This window comes from Nicotiana tabacum, chromosome 6 (genome assembly GCF_000715075.1).
Source record: "Nicotiana tabacum cultivar K326 chromosome 6, ASM71507v2, whole genome shotgun sequence".
Lineage (NCBI taxonomy): Eukaryota > Viridiplantae > Streptophyta > Magnoliopsida > Solanales > Solanaceae > Nicotiana > Nicotiana tabacum.
Genome location: NC_134085.1, coordinates 87,334,765 through 87,359,096, shown reverse-complemented (window position 1 = coordinate 87,359,096; position 24,332 = coordinate 87,334,765). Strand labels below are relative to the sequence as shown.

At 40.2% G+C, this 24,332-nt stretch overlaps 1 protein-coding gene across 2 annotated transcripts; it reads left to right on the top strand.

Annotated features, from left to right (window-relative positions):
• Positions 1–18,369: 18,369 nt before the first annotated feature.
• Positions 18,370–23,741, top strand: LOC107822890 (uncharacterized). 2 transcript variants are annotated; one of them, XM_016649476.2, is made up of 6 exons: positions 18,370–18,794; positions 19,001–19,133; positions 19,813–19,954; positions 20,376–20,412; positions 21,277–21,571; positions 22,416–23,741. In XM_016649476.2, the coding sequence occupies exons 1-6, from the start codon at positions 18,621–18,623 to the stop codon at positions 22,439–22,441; spliced, it is 807 nt and encodes a 268-aa protein (XP_016504962.1). In that variant the 5' UTR covers positions 18,370–18,620; the 3' UTR covers positions 22,442–23,741. The 2 variants fall into 2 exon arrangements, with proteins under 2 accessions (XP_016504962.1, XP_016504961.1); XM_016649475.2 differs by having other exon boundaries at positions 18,373–18,794; positions 22,436–23,741.
• The last annotated feature ends 591 nt before the right edge of the window (positions 23,742–24,332 follow it).

Below are 24,332 nucleotides of genomic sequence, written 5' to 3'. Positions count from 1 at the left end.
AGACATGGCATCCATATGCGTGTGTAGACCCTCCGCCGAGGTGCGGAGATCCGCGACCTCTTCCTCCATAGTACGCAACATAGGTTGGGTGGACTATGATCTGGATAAGCCTGCCCCAGCATGGGGGTGCCGAGAGAGTCCGACACTGTCATAGGATCTCCTGGATGGTGCCATGGGAACTAAGTCATCATCCTCATCATCGATCTGAATGGCGGTGCGTGCACTCCTTCCCACTCTGATGCCCAAAGCTTTAAAAGCTGCTTTAGAGGGAAACGCTCCATCAGTAGGATAGGTGGGGACATTCTTCAGCAGGCACAATGTAGTCACCAGGGAGGGGAAGTAGAATCCCTTTGACCTCAGCGGGGATCGTATGATCATTTCATCACCAATAAATCTTGCCGCATCAAAATCTTTATTTGTGATGAATCACCACGTCAAGAGGGCTCTTTGGAAGTTCACGTCAGTCGTGTTGCCTGAGGGCAAGAACCGGCTGCAAATGACAGTGAGCCAACACTTAGCCAAATGGGTGAATGAATTGGAGTTCAGGGTGATATGGTCACGTATCCAGATTGGTTGCCCCCCTGCGCAGAGTGCATCAGTCATAATATCCCAAGTGACTCCTGGTGCGTCCTGGTAATAGTCGACATCACCAGTAAACCGGGGCAGCCGCAACACCTGTTGAATAGTTTCAATAGAGGCATCTACCCATTTGCCCCGCATAGTCACCTCCCGCAACGTATGTGATGGTCAGTTCGCATAGAACTCTCTTACAAGCATATTGTTCACCATTTCAGGTTCATCAAATAAGAACTCCATTTCCCTCCGCCGGATTTCCTCATACATCTCCTCTTTTTCTGCACGGAGGGCTGCCCTGTCAATCGGAATCTCAGGGATGAAGCTCTTTGAGGCCTTGGCATGAAAGTCGTCCTTTACCAATTCTGATTCGAACCGTGAGGCATCATATGTAGGCTGTTGGGACGTGTCTGTCGATCTCTTTTGCTTCTTACGAGCCATATGACCTGCAAAGAATATAAGAGAACCATAAAATATATCCTGCATGCGCCAGCCGGATGGTTACTCATACTTCCCCACCCGCTGGCACCAAATAATATCCCCCATTTATTCCATTCATACACTATGTCAAACCCCCAACCAGTGAGGTATTCCAGGTTACAACCTCCACAATGGCCCCACAACTTTCTTACAAATTCTGGCATACAACACCTCACACTTACTCCCTCAAGTGATTCACGTTAAATATAACACCACCATTCACCAAATACAACACCACCACAACCTAGGATAGGCACAAAATGCCTCAAAATAGCACCACAAGCCCTAAATTTTCGGCCAAAAAGGGCCCTCCACCAAACTACACCGCAAAAATTATTTCTAGGCCTCCAAATCATCTAAACAACCCCCACAATCGAAGTATAAGAAAGACCCAACCATTTTAGCACCAAACAAATCCACAAGAAGCAAATACAACAATAAAAACAGAGAAGAAGCAAAAATTGAAAGAAAATCTACACTATTCCTACCTAGGGTTTAACTAAACTAGTTTAGACTAAATTACACTAATTAGAAGAAGAAATAGAATCAAAAAGAAGAGAACACTTACTTGATGAAGGTTGGAAGGGGTGGGTAGTGGTGAGAGGAGGTGTGGAGAAGATAACAATGGCGGTTTTTTTTGGGAGTGAAGGAGGTATTTGAGAGAGAAAGAGAAGAGAGGATTTGAGTTTTATTTGGGGGGGGGTGTTCTATTTTGAATAGGGAGGGGGAATAATTGTTTTGGGGTGGGTGTAGGGTTAGGTGAATTAGAGAGGGGGGTGAATTAAAAAATTTCTGCATACCTGGGCCCGACGGGGTCTGCCGCGGTTCTGCCGTGATCGCGGTGGAAACGCGGTGAACAAAGTTCAGAGGGGGTCTCTGATCGCGGTTTGACTGCGGTCGCGGTGGAACCGCAGTCTGGGCAGTTGTTTGATTTTTTTGATTTTTTTTTTCATATAATGTGTTACACTTACAACAATTTCGTGGGTTGCCTCCCACGCAGCGCCTGATTTAACGTCGAGGCATGACGCAGGATGAGCACATTTAAGGCTCGCTCGATCTCTGTGGTTCAGTCAAGTGCAGCTCAGACACTTCCTTTTTCTCGCTCATGCCCACATATGGCTTCAATCTTTGACCATTGACTCTGAATGTACGAGAGTCATTCTTTGTGGCAATCTCAACATCTCCTGAAGGGAAAACTTCAACTACTCGAAATGGTCCAGACCATCGTGACTTAAGTTTACCTGGGAACAGACGTAGTCTTGAGTTGTATAGCAATACCATGTCTCCGGGTTTGAAATTTCTCTCAACAATGTTCTGGACGTGCAGCCTCTTCATTCTCTCCTTGTACAATTTTGTGCTCTCAAAAGCAAGATATCTGAACTCCTCGAGCTCATGCAATTCAATGACTCTTGACGTGCCCGCAGCTTCCATGTCTAAGTTCAGCTGTTTTAATGCCCACCACGTTTTATGTTCAAGTTCCACTAGCAGGTGGCAGGCCTCCCCAAACACCAACTTGTATGGTGACATACCAATTGGAGTTTTGAAGGCAGTTCTGTAATCCCAGAGTGCATCATCTAGCTTCCTCGCCCAATCAGTTCTTGTGGCATTCACAGTTTTGGTTAACACACTCTTGATTTCTCTGTTGGACACTTCAATCTGTCCACTAGTTTGCGGGTGGTAAGGAGTAGCCACCTTGTGGCGCACATCATCTTAGCAAGCAACTTTTCAAAGGCCCTGTTGCAGAAATGAGTGCCTCCATCACTGATAATTGCTCGTGGTGTCCCAAAGTGGGTGAATATGTTCTTCTTTAGAAATCCCACCACCACTTTTGCATCATTGGTGGGTAACGCCGTAGCTTCCACCCATTTGGACACATAGTCTACAGCAACAATAATGTACTTATTGCCATAGGAGCTGACGAAAGGACCCATGAAGTCAATCCCCCAGACGTCAAACACTTCCACCTCTTGAATTGGGTTCATGGGCATCTCGTGGCGTCGGGAAATGTTCCTGGTCTACTGACATTCATTGCAGCATCTTTAAACACTGCCAGCCAGAAGAATCCAGCCTCTAGCACCTTTGCCGCTGTCCTAACCCCTCCAAAGTGTCCACCATACGCCGATGCGTGACAAGCCTGCAAAACAGAAAATTGCTCTATCTCGGGGACGCATCTCCGGATCATATTATCAAGGCATATCTAAACAGATAAGGTTCATCCCAGTAATACTGGCGGCTTTCACGAAAAAATCTTTTCCTTTGGACCGATGAAAGGTCGTGAGGAACTATACCACTGGCCAGGTAATTAGCAAAGTCTGCATACCATGGCACTTCCTAATGAGTGGTGGCGATCAGCTGCTCGTCTGGAAAAGTTTCCAGTATTTCCTCAACCTCAACTACATTTTGAGCTCCCTCAAGTCATGAAAGATGATCAGCGACTTGATTCTTAGTGCCCTTACGGTCACGAATCTCAAGATCGAACTCTTGCAATAGCAACACCCAACAAATCAGGCGTGGCTTAGATTCTTTCTTTTCTATTAAGTACCTGAGAGCTGCATGGTCAGTAGATACAATTACCTTGGACCCTATCAGGTAGGATCGGAACTTGTCAAACGCGAACACTACAGCCAACATCTCCTTTTCAGTCACAGTGTAGTTCAACTGGGCTCCACTCAGCGTTCTACTAGCATAGTAGATTGGGTGCATCAGTTGTCTTTCCGCTGGCCCAGCACTGCTCCCACTGCATAGTCACTGGCATCACACATTAGTTCGAACGGTTGCTCCCAGTTGGGGGACACAATGATGGGTACTGTGACCAGTCTCTTTTTCAACTCCTCAAATGCTACCCTGCAATCATTAGAAAACAAAAACGGGTGATCTTTTTCTAACAACTTATAGAGAGGGTTGGCGATTTTGGAGAAGTCTTTTATGAACCTCCGATAAAAACCGGCATGTCCAAGGAAGCTTCTGATGGCTTTGACTGAAGTCAGTGGAGGCAGCTTTGTTATTACATCAACTTTCGCGCGATCCACCTCTATTCCCTTGCTTGACACCCGGTGCCCCAAGACTATGCCTTCTTGTACCATGAAATGGCACTTCTCCCAGTTCAGAACCAAGTTAGTCTCGATGCACCGTTTCAGCACACGCGTTAGATTTATCAGGCACTCATCAAATGAATTCCCCATCACTGAGAAGTTATCCATGAACACCTCCATTATGTCCTCAACCATGTTAGTGAATATGGCCATCATGCACCATTGGAATGTGGCAGGTGCGTTGCATAGGCCAAAGGGCATCCGTCTAAAGGCATAAATGCCATACGGGCATGTGAAAGAGGTCTTCTCTCTGTCCTCCGGTGCAATGGAGATCTGATTGTACCCTTATTACCCATCCAGAAAACAGAAGTGTGACCTCCCTGCCAATCTATCCAACATCTGATCAATGAAGGGAAGTGGGAAGTGGTCTTTCCGGGTGCCTAGATTCAACTTTCGATAGTCCATACAAATTCTCCAGCATGTGACGGTTCTAGTTGAGATCAATTCATTGTTGTCATTTGTCACAACCGTCATGCCACCCTTTTCAGGAACACATTGCACTGGGCTCACCCAGCTGCTGTCAGAGATTGGGAAAATAATTCCCGCATCCAACCACTTTATCACCTCCTTCTTCACCACTTCCTTCATGCTGGGGTTCAGCCTCCTCTGATGTTCCCTGGAAGGTTTGTGCCCCTCTTCCAGCAGAATCTTGTGCATGTAGTAGGCAAGGCTGATCCCCCTGATGTCTGTCATGGTCCACCCCATGGCAGTTTTGCACTCCTTTAGTACCTGTAAAAGTTTTTGAACCTGCACATCTAACAAACTAGATGAGATAATAACAGGTAATGTGGAGTCAGGTCCCAGAAATTCATACTTGAGGTGGGCTGGCAATGGCTTTAACTCCAGCTTTGGTGGTTCTTCAATGGATGGCTTAGCTGTAGGAGTTTCTCTCTTTTCTAAGTGCAAGGGCTCAAACTCTAGATTTCTCTCCCAGAACCCTCTACCTTCCAATGCCAACACCCATTCCGCCAAATCCTCACCATTCACTTCATCTAAGTTCATCAAACATGCAGCAAGGGGGTCCTCAATTGTCAACACCTCATCATCAGACTCTACAATTACATCCACGACATCAATAAGAGAGCAATTGGCGAACTCGCTTGGTCGCCTCATAGACTTCTGCACATTGAATGTTATTTCCTCATCATTGAGTCTCATTTTGAGCTCCCCAATCTCACAGTCAATCAGAGCTCTCCCCGTGGCCAAGAATGGTCTTCCTAAGATTATAGGAATCTCTTCATCCACTTTGCAATTCAAGATCACAAAATCTGCAGGGAACACAAATTTCCCCACCTGAATAAGCACATCATCAAGGATACCGAATGGACGCTTCACAGTCCTATCGGCCAGCTGCAGCAACATGGAGGTGGGTCTAGCTCTCCCAATGCCCAACCTCTTATAGATAGCTAGGGGCATAAGATTAATGCTGGCCCCTAAATCACAGAGCACCTTAGCAAAGGCGAAATTCCCAATAGTGCATGGAATTGTAAAGCTACCTGGATCAGACAGCTTTTTAGAAATAGGTCTCGTCACCACTGCACTACAGGTCTGAGTAAGTGTAACCGTAGCCAAGTCTTGAAAATCAAATTTCCGGGACATCAAGTCCTTTATCATTTTTGCGTACCCAGGCATCTCCTTTAAAGCTTCAATCAGTGGAATATTTACCTGGATTTGTTTGAGCATTTCAAAGAACTTTTTATACTGCTCCTCCTTTTGATGTTTGGCCAGCCTCTGTGGAAAGGGTGCAGGAGGTCTCTTCTTCCCAATCACTTGGGACTTCTCTTTATCAGCTACTATTTCAACTACTGGCTCTTCAATTGGCTCAGCTACTTTCTCGGTCTCCTGCTGAATGTTCTTTTCTTCCTGAGCAGGCTGGACTGTCACCTCTGTCAGTATCGTAGACTCATCCAACTCAATGGGCACTGGAATGAATGTCTCAGCCTGTATATTTTCTCGAGCTCTCTCTTGTTCTACATCTATATCCCTGCCATTACGAAGACTCACCGCCATCAGCTGCTTTGGGCCCTGAACTTTTGGATTAATTTGGGTATCTGCAGGTAATGTCCCATGAGGACGATTGTTCAGAGACATTGAAATTTGGCCCAATTGCTCTTCAATATTTTTGATTGCTGCGTCATGTGCATCTACTCTTTCATTTATTTTTGCATTGGACCCAATAACATACTGCATCATTGCTTCAAGTCTAGTGAACCCATCTTCTTGCCTTCCACCATGTTATTGCTAAGGTGGGGGATACCCTTGCTGCTGATTGTTATACCCCTGTGGCCTTGGATAAGGTGTCATATTGTTGGGAGGTCTCATACCTCCCATGCTTCCAGCGTTGTACTGTGGCTGAGGTGGTCTGTATGGCTGCTGAGTTTGCTGACCCCAGTTTTGATTGCCCTGTCTCTGGCCTCCATAGTTTGACACATAGTTCATGTCTTCAGAGTGTTGATGATGATGATCATGTTCTACATTCCAAGGATTACCAACTGGCTGACTAATGCAAGATGTGCACAAGCCCCTATTGGTAGTATCTACAATGTGCACTTGCTGTTTCTACCCTGATTCCTCCACCTTTTTGGTGAGTATGCTCATCTGTGTCAAGAGGGTCGCCACATTTTCAGCCATGGAATTTGATGGGTCAAAAGGTAATGAGTGTACCACTAGAGTGATAGGTGCATTCCTCGTCGTCCACCCCGAATTCTGAGCCATTTGTCAAGCAGACTCTAACCTTCTCTCCAAGTTTTGCTCAAAAATGCCCCACCAGCTGAGGCATCTACAATGTTCTTCATGCTATCTGACAGTCCCATGTAAAACCACTGTCCCAACATCTGATCTGGAATACCATGGTGTGGACATATAACCAACATTCCTTTAAACCGGCTCCACGTCTCATGCAGTGTCTCCATTGGTTTCTGTTTAAAGCTCACGATCTCATCAATTTGTTGAGCTGTTTTGTTGGGCGGGTGGAACTTGATGTGAAATTGCTTGACTAACTCATCCCAAGTTTCTATAGAGTTTATGAGGAGTGAGTTTAGCCAGACCTGAGCAGCTCATGTCACCGAGAATGGAAATAATAACAGCCTGATTGCTTCTGGAGTTACGTTGGGTTGCCTTTGAGTTTTGCAAATTGACAGGAAGTTCTTCAAGTGCTGCTGAGGATCTTCGGCTGGTGTCCCAGAAAATAGTCCCTTGTTTTGCAGCAAGTGCAGCATGTTGTTCGTGATCTGGAACGATTCAGCTTGTATCGCGGGCACAATAATAGCAGTGGCCAGATTGTCAGTTGTGGGTTGTACCCAGTCATATAGTGCAGCCTCAGGCACAGGAGGTGCCATATCTCTGACGTTTCCGTTGACGTTGTCTACGTCACCCATGTCAATTTTGAGTTTGTGTGTTTGATGAGGTTGTTGAAGTCTTTGTTGGCACGGTTCAATATCCGGAATGTTTTCTCAGGGTCTGAGAGTCCTTCAAGTAGTTCTCCAGTCCTCGTAGAGTTTCTAGGCATACACCTGTGCAACCACGTCAACAACCGTCAAAAATTTCAATAAAAAATTTGGTGTAGAGAAAACTGACTACTCTAAGAATTTTTGTATTTCTATCAATGGTAATTGATAACTCTGTTAACTCCCCGGCAACGGCGCCAAAATTTGATCACGCCCAACTATGCCTTATAAAAGGACAATGCGGTCATTGCAAATATAATCCGGTTTACAAGTCCGGAGTCGAAGCCCACAGAGAACTAAGGCTTAGCTACAACAGTTCAATATTGCTAAGAAGACAAGCTCTAACAATTCCTAAGTTATAAATATTAAGATTCTTATATCTAATTAATTAAATAATTAAATTAGTAGATTAACAACTAAAGATACTACGGGTTGGAGAGAAGATTAAGGAGGTCTAGAGTTAAGATTTCCCCAATTGTCGGAATCCTTCCCTCTATGTCTTCTATAATTTCGCCTAAGTATTCTCTACTGATCATGAGCACTTTGCGTATTGTAATTCTCTCCTGAGTAATCACAACAATCTACTAGACGCACTCTCCCGAGCTACGCTAGTTGGCTTTTAATACATCTCACTTCAGATCGCACTCAAGGCTTCGTTATCCCTAATCTCGCCTTTAAACCCGCAGTTATAGATCCCTCTTATACTTTGGGAGTGGTGTTGTTCAACAATCACCTAAACATGCACTCTCTCCCGAGTTATGCACACTAAATAGGCACAGCTAATTGAGGATCTTGTCAATTAACTACAACAAACACGTAGTTGAACAAATAGAGATTAAACTGGCAAATTATATTAACATAATCAAGAAGTTCATCCTTCAATAGGTTCATCAAAACCCTAGACAAAGGATTTAGCTACTTATGACAATGGGTAAATAAACTATGAAAATATTCATGATCAAAATTGCAAGAAAAATAAAGAGAAGAAGAAAATATGATGTTTTGGGTGATCTCTCACACTTGTTTTTCTTGCCAAAATACTCTCCAAATCAATACATGCCTTTCTTGGGCGAAGTCTAATGTTTAAAATAGGGTTTTGGGCTAAAAATCCCGTGTTTTGCACTTTAGTCCCTGAAGTTCTCCGCCTCCGCCGCGGTTCTGCCGCGGTCGCGGTCAAACCGCGGCCAAACATGCTCTCTGATTCTCACTTTGTCTGCAGCCATCTTCTACCGCGGTTCTGCCGCGGTCGCGGTGGAACCGCGGCAGTCCTGTTTCAGTTCTGACTTGAGCTGTTTCGTGTGGTTTACTTGACGGAATTTTACGATCGGCCTCTTTTTCTCCATATTTGATCCCAAAAGTACTTCATAGCCTTCTCTGGTCATATATAACCTGCAAAGCATGAAAAACACTGATAAGAGCATTTTGTTATCACTTTTATCATCCAAACTATACAAGAAGGTGGTTATTTAGGGCCTAATTATAGTTAAATTCACCTATTATCAACACCAGCAGCAATAGAAGAAGAAGAAGAAGAGGAGGAGGAGGAGGAGGAGGAGGAGGAGAAATGGGGTCGAAATTATTTAAAAAGTAAGTACAAGTTAAAAAAAATTAAAAAATGAGTATAGGTTAAATGAGAGCGATCAAATAAGACGTCTCGTGCAATTTTTAGCTTAGCATTTCCTTGCCATTCCAAAATTTTCTTTGGAAACTCCATGCGTCCTAGCTATATATATTGTGTATGACTTCCTGCTTGCTCTTATATCTTTTTGCTTGAGTCACATCGACTAATTAATTATATATATATCTTCGTGCTACGATCTACTATCTTCCATTTATTCACATGTTTTCAAAATAGTTATTACTGGTCGCGTGATTGAATCTTTGGGCTATAAAGCTCCCTCTTGACTGTGTCAAAGATGAGCCTGATGGTGGCAATACCGTCTTCTAAAATGAATAAATAGATTTCATAATAAATTCTATTTTCGGTTTTCATTTAAAAATTATGTAATTAAGGAATTCTTCTGTTATGATAATCCAAGTTTTGCCAATCTTTTAAAATAAGTTGACATCCCATTTAATTAGTTGCGATTATGAATTGAGTTGAGGCCATATCTACTCCATTTATTGAGTCCTTTGGAGCTTGTACTTTTGCAATGATCCATTGATCAGCTACAACCTCAGCAGTCCAAATACACTTTTGGCAACCCATTTCTACTTTGGTAGGGCCCGTGTCTAATTTTTGTATGTCAAACTGTCATACCTTCAGTAATCAAAACTTCTCTATATACAGAAGATTAATAAATGCATGTGTAAATTGCTATAACGTTGATTGTTAGTACTATATTGTTAGTACTATATTTGTCACATAATTTTTTTATTTTTATGTGGTTGGAGACAAGTTGGGCGCACGAGCACTAGCAAAGGAGAGCAACCTGGGCGAGTGTCAGCAAAGGGCGGTGGGAAGCGGTGCGTGAGCTTGCAAGTATATCGAGGGCTGCAAATCAACACAGGTTTGGTTCTCGGGAATTGGTACCTCCCGTTCTACTGTTTTCCTTTTGATGTTAGCTAAATTGATGTTATTTTAGTTCACAATAGTTAAATTATTCAATAGGTGTACAGGTAGTCACTTGTTTCCTTCTAGTTTGATTCGTTGTCCGTTGTGCACTAGCGAGTCTTTTGTAGATCTGTCGTAGGTGTAGTGGTGGCAGTCTGGGATGATAGATTAAAGGCATGTCCTCAGGTGGGGCAGAGTGTGGGGCAAAGAGTGGGCCCGGGGTCAGGGGGTGGGTCGGGAGGCAGGGGAGGTAGAGGGGGCAAGGGAGCCTATAGGTTGAGAATCGGGTCATGGAACATAGGTTCGCTAACGAGTAAGTCTATAGAGTTGGCGAAGATCCTTCAGAAGAGGAAGATTAATATAGCGTGTGTCCAGGAGACTAGGTGGGTCGGATCGAGGGCGAGAAACGCGGATGGGTATAAGTTGTGGTACTCTGGAGTCGTGAGGGGTAAGAATGGAGTGGGTATCCTAGTAGATAGCCATCTTAGGGAGTCGGTGGTAGAGGTCAGGCGTGTGAATGATAGACTAATGACTGTTAAATTGGTGGTGGGTGAGTGTACTTTAAACGTCGTTAGCGCGTACGCACCGCAAGTAGGTTGTGATGAGGAGATTAAAAGGCGTTTTTGGGAAGGGTTGGATGACATTGTTCGTAGTATTCCGCCTTCCGAGAGGTTATTCATAGGAGGGGATTTCAATGGCCATATTGGGTCATCTGCAGGTGGTTATACTGAGGTGCATGGCGGCTTTGGTTTCGGGGAACGGAATGGAGGGGGCATCTCACTGCTGGATTTTGCCAAGGCATTCGATCTAGTGATTGCAAACTCGAGTTTTCCGAAGCGAGAGGAGCATTTGGTTACTTACCAAAGTTCGGTGGCGAAGACTCAAATTGACTATCTCCTCCTCAGGAGATGCGACAGAAGGTTGTGCGAGGATTGCAAAGTTATCCCAGGTGAGACCCTTGCAACGCAACATAGGCTCTTAGTGATGGACGTTAGTATTATGATAAGAAGGAAACAGAGGTCAGTACGAGGCCGCCCGAGGATTAGGTGGGGCGCCTTGACTAAGGTTAAAGCCCAGGAGTTGGAAGGAAGGTTGTCGGCAATGGGAGCTTGGAGAAGTAGTGGGGACGCAAACACTATGTGGTCGACGACGACGGACTATATAAGGAAGGCGACGAGAGAGGTGTTAGGGGTATCAAAAGGCCGCACCGGTGGCCACAAAGGAAACTGGTGGTGGAATGCAGTTGTACAAGGTAAAGTGGAAGCGAAGAAGGTGGCTTACCTGCGGTTAGTGGGGAGCACTGGAGAGGAGGAGAAGAGAGCGAACATTGCGAGATATAAGGTAGCTAGGAAGGAGGAAAAGATGGCAGTGACGGAGGCAAAGACGGCAGCTTTTGCTCGTTTGTATGAGGAACTAGGGAACAAAGGCGGGGAGAAGAAGTTACTCCGACTCGCTAAGGTGAGAGAGAGGACGGCTCGGGATTTGGACCAAGTGAGGTGCATAAAAGATGAGGACGGCAAAGTTTTGTTGGGGGATGACCAGATAAAGAGGAGATGGCAGACCTACTTTCATAAACTTCTAAATGAGGAAGGGGATCAGGATATTGTACTCGGTGAATTGAGGAACGCCGACAGCCCCCATGAACTAAGTGACTGTCGGGACATTGAGGTCGATGAGGTCATGGAGGCAATGCGTAAGATGAGAAGGGGCAGAGCTACCGGACCAGATGAAATTCCGGTTGAGCTTTGGAGGTGTGTGGGTAGAGCAGGCTTGGAATGGCTTACTAAGTTGCTTAATGTTATATCCAAGACTAATAGGATGCCCGAAGAGTGGAGGTGGAGTACAATGGTCCCGTTGTATAAGAACAAAGGCGATATCCAGATCTGTAACAACTATAGGGGTATTAAATTACTAAGTCATACCATGAAAGTCTGGGAGAGAGTGGTAGAAATGAGAGTGCGAAGGACGGTCTCTATTTCAGACAACCAGTTCGGGTTCATGCCGGGGCGATCTACCACAGAAGCTATCCACCTTATTAGGAGGATGGTGGAACAATACAGGGATAAGAAGAAGGATCTCCACATGGTGTTTATCGATCTAGAGAAAGCGTACGACAGGGTTCCTAGGGAGGTCTTATGGAGATGCTTAGAGGCTAAAGGGGTCCCGGTTGCCTATATTAGGGCGATTAAGGACATGTATGATGGAGCTAAGACTCGGGTTAGGATAGCAGGAGGCGATTCAGATTATTTTCCGGTTATTACGGGGTTGCACCAAGGGTCTGCGTTCAGCCCTTTCCTATTTGCCCTGGCGATGGATGCTATAACGCATCATATTCAGGGGGAGGTGCCATGGTGCATGCTATTTGTTGATGACATAGTCCTAATCGACGAGACACGATGCGACGTCAGCGAGAGGTTAGAGGTTTGGAGACATACCCTAGAGTCCAAAGGTTTCAGGTTGAGCAGGACGAAGACGGAATACCTTGAGTGCAAATTTGGGGCAGAGCCGACGGAAGCGGGAGTGAAAGTGAGGCTTGATTCTCAAGTCATCCCTAAGAGGGGTAGTTTCAAGTACCTGGGGTCGTTTATTCAGGGGTCCGGGGAGATCGACGAGGATGTCACACACCGTATAGGGGTGGGGTGGATGAAATGGAGGTTAGCGACGGGAGTCCTGTGTGACAAGAAAGTGCCACTGTTACTGAAAGGTAAATTTTATAGGGCAGTGGTTAGGCCTGCTATGTTGTATGGGACCGAGTGTTGGCCGGTGAAGATCTCACACATCCAGAGGATGAAAGTTGCAGAGATGAGGATGTTGAGGTGGATGTGCGGGCATACAAGGAAGGATAAGATTAGAAATGAAGATATTCGAGAGAAGGTGGGTGTGGCCCCCATGGAGGACAAGATGCGGGAAGCAAGACTCAGATGGTTCGGGCACATTCAGAGGAGGAACACTGATGCACCGGTGAGAAGGTGTGAACGACTGGCGGTGGTGGGTACGAGGAGAGGTAGAGGGAGACCTAAGAAGTATTGGGGAGAGGTGATCAGGCAGGATATGGCGCGACTTAGGGTTACTGAGGACATGGCCCTAAACAGGGAATTGTGGAGATCGAGCATTAAGGTTGTAGGTTAGGGAAATTGTGATGTCTTTTTTACAACGTACTAGAGTGAGACTAGCCAGTTAGGAATTAGTCTTAGGATGTTATTGATCAACTACTGATGATGGGCTTTATCTTCTGTGTATTAATACCTTACATATTCTCATATTTCTTATATATCTTATATTGCTGTTACTTTATTTTTATGGTATTTATGTTATGTTATAGATTTTATGGTATTTTATGTTGTTCTATTATGACTCTATTAATAGTACTAATATAGTGTCTCTTGTCGCCTCTTTGAGCCGAGGGTCTCCTGGAAACAGCCTCTCTGCCCCTCGGGGTAGAGGTAAGGTCTGCGTACATATTACCCTCCCCAGACCCCACTTGTGGAATTTACACTGGGTTGTTGTTGTTGTTGTATTTGTTACATCAGTGTAGGGGGGAGGGGCAAGGAAAGGGAATGTTATGCTACTGAACCTCAAGTGGGGAAGATAGCGATATTGCCAAGTGAGTCAGACCTTAACCCCGACCCTATTCAATAGTTATCAACGGGAAAAACGTTTTCACAGTTGAGTTTGAAGACAGATTTTCAGAAATCACTATAGTTTAGTGGTTATTAACTTCCGACCAAGGAGAACACAGGGTCAAGACAAGTCCTGACCCGCCTAAATGGAATTCATATCTCCTTCGTCTGGTCGAGAAGGGAGGGGAACTGGACTCTGCCTCTTCTATTACATTTACATTACATTACGGAGAAGTCCATTCTCGTCATGATCGATCCACGTCCATGCAGCAATCATATGCGTATTTACTTCCTATAGCTAATATTTCATTGTTACCGGATTGTATTTGTATTCATGAATACAATCGCGGAATTCGCCTAATACGTAGGGAGTCCAGCTGTTTAATAACGAAAAGAGGATCAATTAGCCTGAATCACTCCTAATTTAACTCAACAAAATTAATTCCACAAAATTTCATTGCTACTGTGATGTATTCCATCTATTCGCGTGAATGTATTTATAAATACAGTGAGGTAATCCGCCAAAACATAGTAATTACGAGTGTTTAATAACGGAAAGCACAATATTAAATTGTATTCAATTTCACTATATTGGATTCAGTTGTATTCAAACAACAAAAAATCAAAAAATAAGGTGTATACCGTTCTATTCAATTCGACTGCATACATTGTATTCAACTCACCGACATTCATTATTCACTACTATACATTATATTCAATTTGATTGTTCAAACAAAAAAAAATCACAAAAATGTGATATTTGGCTGTATTAAAAAAATACTGACCTTCAGAATATATAAATACATGAAAAAAAATATTGTACTTATACAAAGTTATAATGTATTTGAGTGTATTTATACAGGATACACTGTATTTGTACCATTCTATGCGACTCAATAGCAAAGAAGAGAAGAAAGTTCGCCGGAAATGGTGGTTTCCGACCAAGCAAAATACTGTATACATTATATTAAAACTAAAAATGGACACGAACAAAAATTCGGCTCAAATTTTCTCCGGTGACTCTGCTTTAGATTTCCAAAAGCTCAATCCGAAGCCATGGCCAGATCTGTTCGCCTACTCCCTTTTCGCTTCAGATCTCTATTTTCTTCGTTTCAGAAAGTCCACCATCGCCACAAAAAAAAAAAAAACGGGTGCTACGACGACTGTCTAGATATATGGAAAGAGAGAGAGATTTGAGGGAGAAGAGAGAGGATTGAGAATCTTGCAGATATAGAGAACGTGGGAAGAGAGATAGAGAAAGAACATAACTGGCATATTTCACACCTTAATGGTAGGGTATAGTGGTATACAATAAATACCTATCTTGCTATAAAATAGAAAAAATAGCTATAAATAGTAATATTTTGAAATTATTTTGATTTATAATAAATATAGTTTAATAGTTTGCTATATGAGGTAAAATTTCCGTGATAAATCGTCAAGCCCATCTGGTGGGGGTAAGAAAAATAGGGCTTTGCTTGCCATTAAATTCTGTAATTGAACTAGAAAGGGCTTGTAGTTGACCGTTTGTTTGGCCCAAAGGTATACGCATCATTGCATTATGTACCATTTACAGACATATAGTACTAACATATTACAACAGCTTTTTAAGGTTAAACTTTCTTTTTAAGGTTAAACTTCATTTACATTTTGTACTGGTAATCAATTAAAAAGAAAGGCATCATTTGGGAGACAAATTGGGATGAAGTACTAGCTAGTGAGGGATGAGTTTGAGTAAGAAATTAACATGGGTACACTCCACATTATGCAACAAATTAAAAGAAATGTAGAAAAGATACCGAGAAAATGTTATGATTTATGTCAGCAGCACACCCAGCAATATAATGTATTGTAAGAGCCACCACTCTCTGCCACTGCCCACATTCTCCTCTTCCTACTTGTGCTTCTTGCTATAATTCATATATATGACATGTAATAATCACATTGTGTCTGATTTAAGATTTAAGTTTGATGGACTCACTCTAAAATTTTAAGCATTAAATTAATTATACGTTTATAAATTATGTATTCTAAATTTAATATTTATTGGGATTTTTGTAAATATTTACATGTTAAATACTTACTCGCACTCAGTAGTTATACCAAATCAAGTAATTTAATTGTAGCTGTTCAAAATTAAAGTGAGAATACATATCACTTAGCATATTTCATTGACAAATGTGCGTATAAAAAACACTTGTCTTACATTCATAAATGTTACGTAAATCTGAGTGCAAATAAGGTTTATGTATATACTGTTAGATCCTTAAAGCATATGATGCATATCCTAGTGGGTTCATATCTTCATATAGTACTCTCCTCGTTAACCTCGGGGTAAAAACTTTTTAGAAAAATAAATATTCACTTGGTAATTGTTTAGTTATTTGTACATGACTTAAGGGAAAAGAATAGCAAAAAGAAGGATAAATTTTTCAGATAGTTGGCTTTACCTCTATGATATTCCAAATAAGTATTTTCCTTAATTTTCTTGAACTAGGGAAGATATTTTACCGACTCCACGCTACATGTGATCATAGTTGAAAGAAGAATAAGACAATAAAGAAAGAATGACAGTAAAATTGAAACACCAATTTCAAGTTTGTTGCAAGTATTCTCTAAATATTTTTATGATATACTATGATGTCTCCGCGAAATGAAAAGGGATATACAATTAATTAAGAGTTTTAAAATAAATTAAGGACGACAAAAAAAGAGAATTTCATAGTTAAAAAAATTGAATTTGAGGTATATCACCCCTGTTAGAACTAGGGAGGCAGCAGCCTTTAAAGCGGACGGCCCTTAACAAAACAAATACGAACAGATGTGATGTTGAAAGTTGAAACCACAGCTAATTAAGGTTGTTCTAAGAACTAAGAACAAAGTATATGACGGCTCAGTACTGAACAGGCTCCAACAGTATTATTTCAAAAAAAATATTTCTCCTTTTTTTTAATCCAAGAACATTTTTCCTGAAACAAACAATGTAATCCTGAAAAGAAAATTCAAAGAACTTTTCCCCAAAAAGTTTTTTCCAGGTATCCATAGATACTTGATTGAAATAAAAGTTTTAATAAGAAAAAGAATAAAAGTTTTGTTGAGATACAAAATAAAATGAGACATGACAAAATGCTGAATTTTTTCTAATTTCTATATACATAATGTATATATATACAAAAATATATAAATTTTGTACATTTTTTCGGTTATTATTTTTATAGCGACTATACAGTGTAACTTTTCCTATAATTTTTGAATAACTAATAAGTGAACCAAACGTTAATTCTCTGCTATTAACATTATTTCTACATTTCTACATTTGAAAACTTTTCTTTTATTTTCTCATTTCTTTTTTTGTAGAGTGCAAAGGGAACCCACCAAACCCTAATCCAAAAGTACACATTTGGACGAGCAGACACTGCCAAAGATGCTTTCCCCAATGGTTTGACGGTTGACCGTTCCGTTCCGTTTCTGCCCACTGTTTTTTGCCACTCACGCTTGGTATGTTCCGTAAATATACTGCAAAATCAGCCCCTCTTTCCTAATCTCATATCCTTCATTTTAAAAAATCAAAAAGCAACAGCCAGCCTGGGCCAAACATAATAATACACCCACCACTCTCTATCCTACTCTCTCCCCACTGATGTGTATACCACTTTCCTCTCAAATTTCTTTTTATTTATTTTCATATTTCTTCCATTTTAATTTAATTGGCTATTAATGAAGCACGTCGAAATTGTCATACGCAGAAATTTTGGGAAGTTCAAATTTGAAGGTAGAACATCGCTTTCTAAAATCATATAGTATCAATCCTCCCCTTTTTAGTGGTTCATTTCTTTATCATGACATGAATACATTATCCTTCTATAATATATAATATATTTATTACAATTATAATATATTTCCTACACAAATAACATTTAGATTTTAGAGTTAAAGGTAATGCAATCTTCTCCAATTTAATAAAGTGATTAGATGGCTTCACTTCTCCAAACCAAAACACACATATCAACTAGCAACTTTATTGAAAGATCTTTTATATTTTTACGTTGAACTTTTGTGTATACTACCTATTCTGTTTTTGTGCTTGAAAACGAATTTGTCAGTTTAGAAGGCACAAATACTCCAATCCTAAAGTTGAACTCAAATATTGTCTTTTCTCAGCATGTTAAAATAATGCATATATTTTTCTAAAATAGTTTATTTTCAACCACAATAATCACATAGATCAAATGTGATGCACGAGTTATGTCTATTACTTTAAACAAAATTGATACAACATGACTCCACAAGTTTCCTGAACAAATAATAAATACATGGCCGGTCAAATTACAAACAATCACTTTGAAATAGAAGGGCTCTAATGAATGTAAATTCAATAATTGATTGTGACAAATGGGACTCCTAAAATACTTTCACATGCATTTTGCAACCAATATAATGTCACTATCAGTTAATATCATTATCCTATCATCATATTTCTCCATGAGAAAATAAAAATATGTAGAGATTGAAAAGTGGTGGCGGGGAAAAGTGGGAGAAGTAAAAGAGCGCGTGAAGAGATTAGAGGAAGACAGTGTGTAAAGGCAGTTGGGGGCAGGCAATGTAGAGTATACTATAATAATTTCATGTCCGTAACTTCTCCTTTTTTCCCCCTCTATCTCTATCTCTTTCTTTTGCTTTCTCTTCCCTCCCATTTTACTCTCTCTCCCTCTTTTTTTTTCCCTCCTTCTCCTCTCTGACCTAATTGTCTCCCTTCCAATTCCTCCACTTTCTCTCCTCAAAAATCCTTCACTTCATCTACTAGATCGTAATATCCAGATCCATATCCACTTTTTCAGATTATTATTCAGAGAAGATGACTCCATCAAGTCAATTTGGGGACACGACATACACAAAGGTGTTTGTAGGAGGTTTGGCTTGGGAGACTCAAAAGGAAACCATGAAGAAATACTTTGAACAGTTTGGTGATATTTTGGAGGCTGTCGTCATCACTGATAAGGCTACTGGACGATCCAAAGGCTATGGCTTTGTATGCTACTTTTTTCCATCTAGTAATTACCTTTGGAGTAGTATTTGTTAGTTTTTTATTTTTTAAAAAAAACTATCTTTACAGTCATGTCTTGGTAAGTTTTTTTCAATTTACATTTTAAAAGAAATGACAGGAAAGTAGTAGCGAAGATCTCTTAAGTATTTTTGTTTGATATATGATCATGTTGGCTTGGCTTCCAAAAATAGGTAACATTTCGTGAGCCAGAAGCAGCGATGAGAGCTTGTGTGGATGCTGCTCCTGTCATTGATGGCAGAAGGGCCAACTGCAATCTTGCTTCCATGGGTGTTCAAAGATCTAAGCCTACTACCCCTAAACATGGTATACACTATAATTATTTTATCCTTTTCAGTAGGTTAATCCCCTTTTAAATGTTTATACCTATTATCACATGTAATTTTTCTAGCATATTTCGCTTTATTTCATCACAAATGGTATAGTTAATTACCAAATGTTGTACTTTTTTTATTCAACTCTTTTAATTATACATGGTACATACATCCATTGGATAGTACTTATTAATTAGTGGATGGTCATTATGTATATTTGACTGCTTTTTAAGCAGATATATATACTCCGCTTCTTCATGCAGCATGATGATATTCTCCCCATTATGGGAAAAAGTTGTAGTAATTCTTTGTTAAGATAGTGTGTATGTTGGCATGGATTTATGAATAAGAGTCCACTTTATATATAGGATGCTCTTTGCTTTAGCACCACCAGCTATACCATGTGACAGGATATGTTTTACAAAAGCATGACAGCTCATTCTTCTGTGCAAGAAAACACCTTTTACTTTTTTTTGCCATACCTTGTGTGTTTTATTTTACCTTTCTTTCAACTTAATACTAGTACTAGTACTCTACCCTAACCCATTGTGTCCAATAAGGAAAACTTCTGCTTCAAGATTTTACATCAAGCATTCCTCTATTTATCTTTTCCTTTTTATGGTTAGTATGATCTTATAATTAAAACACTTTTAATTAATGATAATGAGCAGGTGGAGGCAGGAACTTTAGGGTGATGAGTGGTTTTCAAGGAGGGTTTCAAACAGCAGCAGGCGGGTTGGGCACAGCTTTTCCTTCAGCAGCAACCTTCCCTCATTATGCCATCCAACAAGGCATCCCTTACAATCTTTATGGGTATGACACTAGTTATATTTTAAAGAATATGCCTTTTATTTTCTACAACTGAAATATATGCAATAACTTGTTTTTTTTTTTCATTGTGGGGGGGACGAGAGAGTCTTCACGTGCATATGCCAACTCATTGGTCAGACACAACACCTCATTATACAAGAGGATTCTATCCACGCATGCTCACTCATTCCACCGTTCTTTTCTATCTATCATAATGTCTCCTCTTTCTCACTGTGTGTATGTGTGAGTGAGTGAACATGGTAATGTCGACATTATCATATATACACAGCTCATCCTAGGACAAGAAATGACTCATGCATTAATTGATATTGTACATTACTCAAACTGTTCACTTAGAAAACTTGTATACCAAGTTTCACATTCTAATGTTTTTTGGTTTCTTTTTCTTGTAACAAACTGTCAGGTACTCTCCCTACTCGCCAGATTACACTTACCCTACGGTTTGTACCCATTATCTTATGTATCTTTCATTTAACAGTCGAACTACAGTATGCATGTTACTTGGTTGTTAAGGGAATGAATTTTTATTTGATGTGACATTATCTTTTAGTATTAATCTTATTACGCTACATAATTGAAAATAACGGAGTATTATAAGTCAAAGACAAGTTTGTGGTGACGCAGTTGGAATGCACGATGTCCAAAGCAGGAATCATGTGGCTTTAGTCAAAAGCTAATTGTTGACCTTTATTTCCTTTTCGCCATCTAAAGAAGGCATGAATCTTGAACTTCAGTTTGTGGCATGCATGAAATTTACTCCTTTACAGTCTCACCCGTCAATCAACTGTGTCAGTCTAAACAAATACTGTACTTGTAATGGAATATTTCAATCTTTTCCAAAATTACCTAAACCAAAATGCCATCAATATTTCTATTTTAGTAAATATTATATTCCCTTTACTTTATTTTTGTATGTTACTTTCCTTTTTAATTTCTTTTAAAAAAAAGATAGTACGTAGTCCATTTTATATTTGATTTAATGTTCCGATTTTAACTTAATGAACATTATCTTATACAATAAAAGTAACAACTATATCCAATCTCAAACAAGTTGGTGTGGCGATATGAAGCTTCCGTTCCCTTCTTCATTTTACCTTAATAATATTAATTGATAACCACAAAAATATTATGACATGCTTAAGATCACTAGTTCAAATGATATTTTTTGTTATGTGACAAAAAAATTCTTAAATTTTGTGTTCAATCAATCACTTTCATATGAAATGAAATGGATTGGATGGCCAAGTATTATTAATGTAGAATAATGCTAGACATTAGTATGAGATGTTTGTTAATTTGTGCAGGGTTACTATAGCGTGTATGGAGGAGCAGCTAGCCAATATCCTGTGTATGGCACTGCGGCAAGTGGTGTGTTATCCAGTGCAGCTGCTGCCTTTTACCCTTACATGAATTTTGGAGAAGGAAACGGTGGAGCAACCACTGGCTACACAGCCGCCAGCCAGGGGTATGGCGGGGTTCAGTACCCACACCATCTCTTCCAGTATTCAGCTGCTGCTATCAACTCCACTGGCGGGGGTTATCCAGCACAGCACTATGGTACCCCCATTTCCCTCGCTCCCTCACCCGCACTGCATTCAGGTTTGTATATCACACCCAATCAAATCTTCTCTTTAGTTTTTACTTTGTTTAATACCATGGGATCGATTTAAGTACTTTTGATATTTGTCAAAAGTTTTTCTTCTTTGTTAAACTACATGTCTAGTCAAACACTATCATACAAAATGAAATCGATCGTAGAAGTAATGCTTGGGAAAGAATATGTGGTGTTCAGCCAAAAGCTTAGGCCTTGGAAAAGAGAACCAACACTATGCTTGGGAAAGAATATGTGGTGTTCAGCCAAAAGCTTAGGCCTTGGAAAAGAGAACCAACACTTTCTTAAAGCCCTTACCCTTTTAATGTTTGCTTCATGTTCGGAAATTTATCATTTTCACTTTACCTGCATGTACTTGAAATTAATTCCAAGTCAGAGTCAATTTGATCAGTTTGTATTTAAGACTACAACTAAGAAAAGGCCTCTACATCACAAAGAAAGAAGCCCCATTTTCAAGCTATCATTGAAATCTCAACGGTTTTTGACTTTACAATATCAATACACCCAACTGTCAACAAACTTAAAGCTCGCCATCAAATTATGGTCTACCAACACTTAATATCATCTGGTTTCTTATTTGTTTCATTAATGCCTTTCTATGTGATAATTGAAGGAACTAAAGTACATCTTTGAATGGAATTCTAACACTACTCGATGTGAATTTCCTCCAATCCCATCCGCCCCTCCTTTTTTCATTAATTTAATTGTGGTCCGGCCCTTCCCGGACCCTGCGCATAGCAGGAGCATAGTGCACCGGGCTGCCCCTTTTTTTCTTTTTAATTGCGCTACTATTGATTTCTGATGGGAAGGAGGTACTAATATCTTTGACAGTTTGTTTTGCTGTGCCACAGGCGTGACAATGACGCTGCGTGCACCAATACCTCATCGTTAAGAGAGACTTATAATTGTCAACTGGTCAAGAGAGATCGATACAACATTCATCATCTACAATGGTACCTGAAAAACATACTGAAGGATCTTTGGCCTAACCATGGTTCTCTTGCATCTTTCTCTTTGTCAAATGGAGGCCCGCGTATGGAACACGGGCTTTTTCCAGAAGCTTAAGGCCCCCCAAAGGGGTACGTTCAAAACTGTGGAGTAAAAATTCTCCATACCATTTCTTCTCTTGTAAGGAAAGGGTCCTTCAAGAGAGAAACAAAGCATGCATATGCATCTCATCATCATCACCAACTCAAGCTATCAAAAGAGCTGAGTTGGTCATCATGTTTTATCTTTCTCTTTTATAAAAGCTTAGCCCTGGAAAAGGCTGAGCAAATTGTTTTAAGATTTTGCCTGTGAAGGGCTCAACTAAAAAGTCCCGAGTTAGTTTTAGTTTTTAAAAAAAAATTGTAAATTCAAGAATTTTCCAACTTGTTGTCTTTTCAACTTCACCTTAATGTGGATCTTGAAATGCTAATCCCTCCAACTTAAGCTACTCCTATTAACTTGTAGATGTTATAGAAATATTTGTGAAATCATGGGCATGAGGATGTCCCAAGTTTTTGTTACTGCTAACTATTAACTAGTCTTAGGATTTTAGAACTTAGACTAGGATCAATCACCTTTTGAAAATCTTTTTTTAATTTTTAATTTTGATAATCGCATACTATGTGTCTAACAAGCCAGCAATGTCTCTTGAGGATAAGAGGAATTGTCTGAATTTACTGTTGATGTTTGTTTGTTTTTAATGTTGTAAAAAGTGTAGGTGGGGGCTATATTAGGGTGATTTTAGCCCCTTTTACTTAAAATTGTAGGGGGGATAGTGGATAGTGGATAGTATTCTGTTTAGCTTTATCATATTGCATTAACTTTTTTCAGGAACTCCATTAAATGGATATGGAGTTCCAATGCATCAGAAGTTAGTTACCCTAGGGAGATATTTTGGGGTCTCTTGGGTACTTCAACTAGACTCATCAACCATGGTTAGGACTCAGGTCATCTTCAATTCTCTGTCTCTCTCTCTCCTTCTCTGTAATTTGAGCTGAAATTTGATACTCTTTATATGTATAAGCCTATTTTTGGATTATAACTAGGAAGAAGATTCATTCTCCATCATGGGATGCTTCAGAATGGATGCTACTTAAGCAACTTACTGTTTTTATTTCAACTATGTCAAAAACAACTTTGTTTAATTTTGCTAATGCATTGTTTATGATAGACTAATGTTTTCTGTCGTTCTTGGAATTTCCCCTACCTGAGCACCTTAGTTTTCTTTCTCTTTAGTTTATTTTTCCAATTTACTTGTTGGGGTTGAATTATACATTTAAATTATAGTACTTATTTTTTGGTTGGTTCAAGAAGACTGAGGCTCATTTTATATTTAGTAAGACATTTGAATTTAAATATACAGCTAAATATGTGGATGTGTATCAAAATTAAGACGTTTGAATTTGAATATATTCATTTGTAATATTAATATATTGTATTACTGATACTAAATAATTAAGATTAATTATTTTGTTAATATTTGAATGTATAAAACTTATTTTTATTTAAAATTTAATAAATATAAAATTTAAATAAGACACTAATTAATCTAAAACAAAATCAATAATATATTTTAAAAATATTATATGGTGGTTGATACGATGATGGCTAATGGTGGTAGTTGTTAATGGTGATTAGGGCGGATGGTGTTGGTTGATGGTGATGGTTGTGGATAATAGCTAGTGGTGATCGTGGATACTAGCTAGTAGTGATTAATGATGGTTGTTGATGGTGGCGGTAGCTGATAATTATGGTGGATGA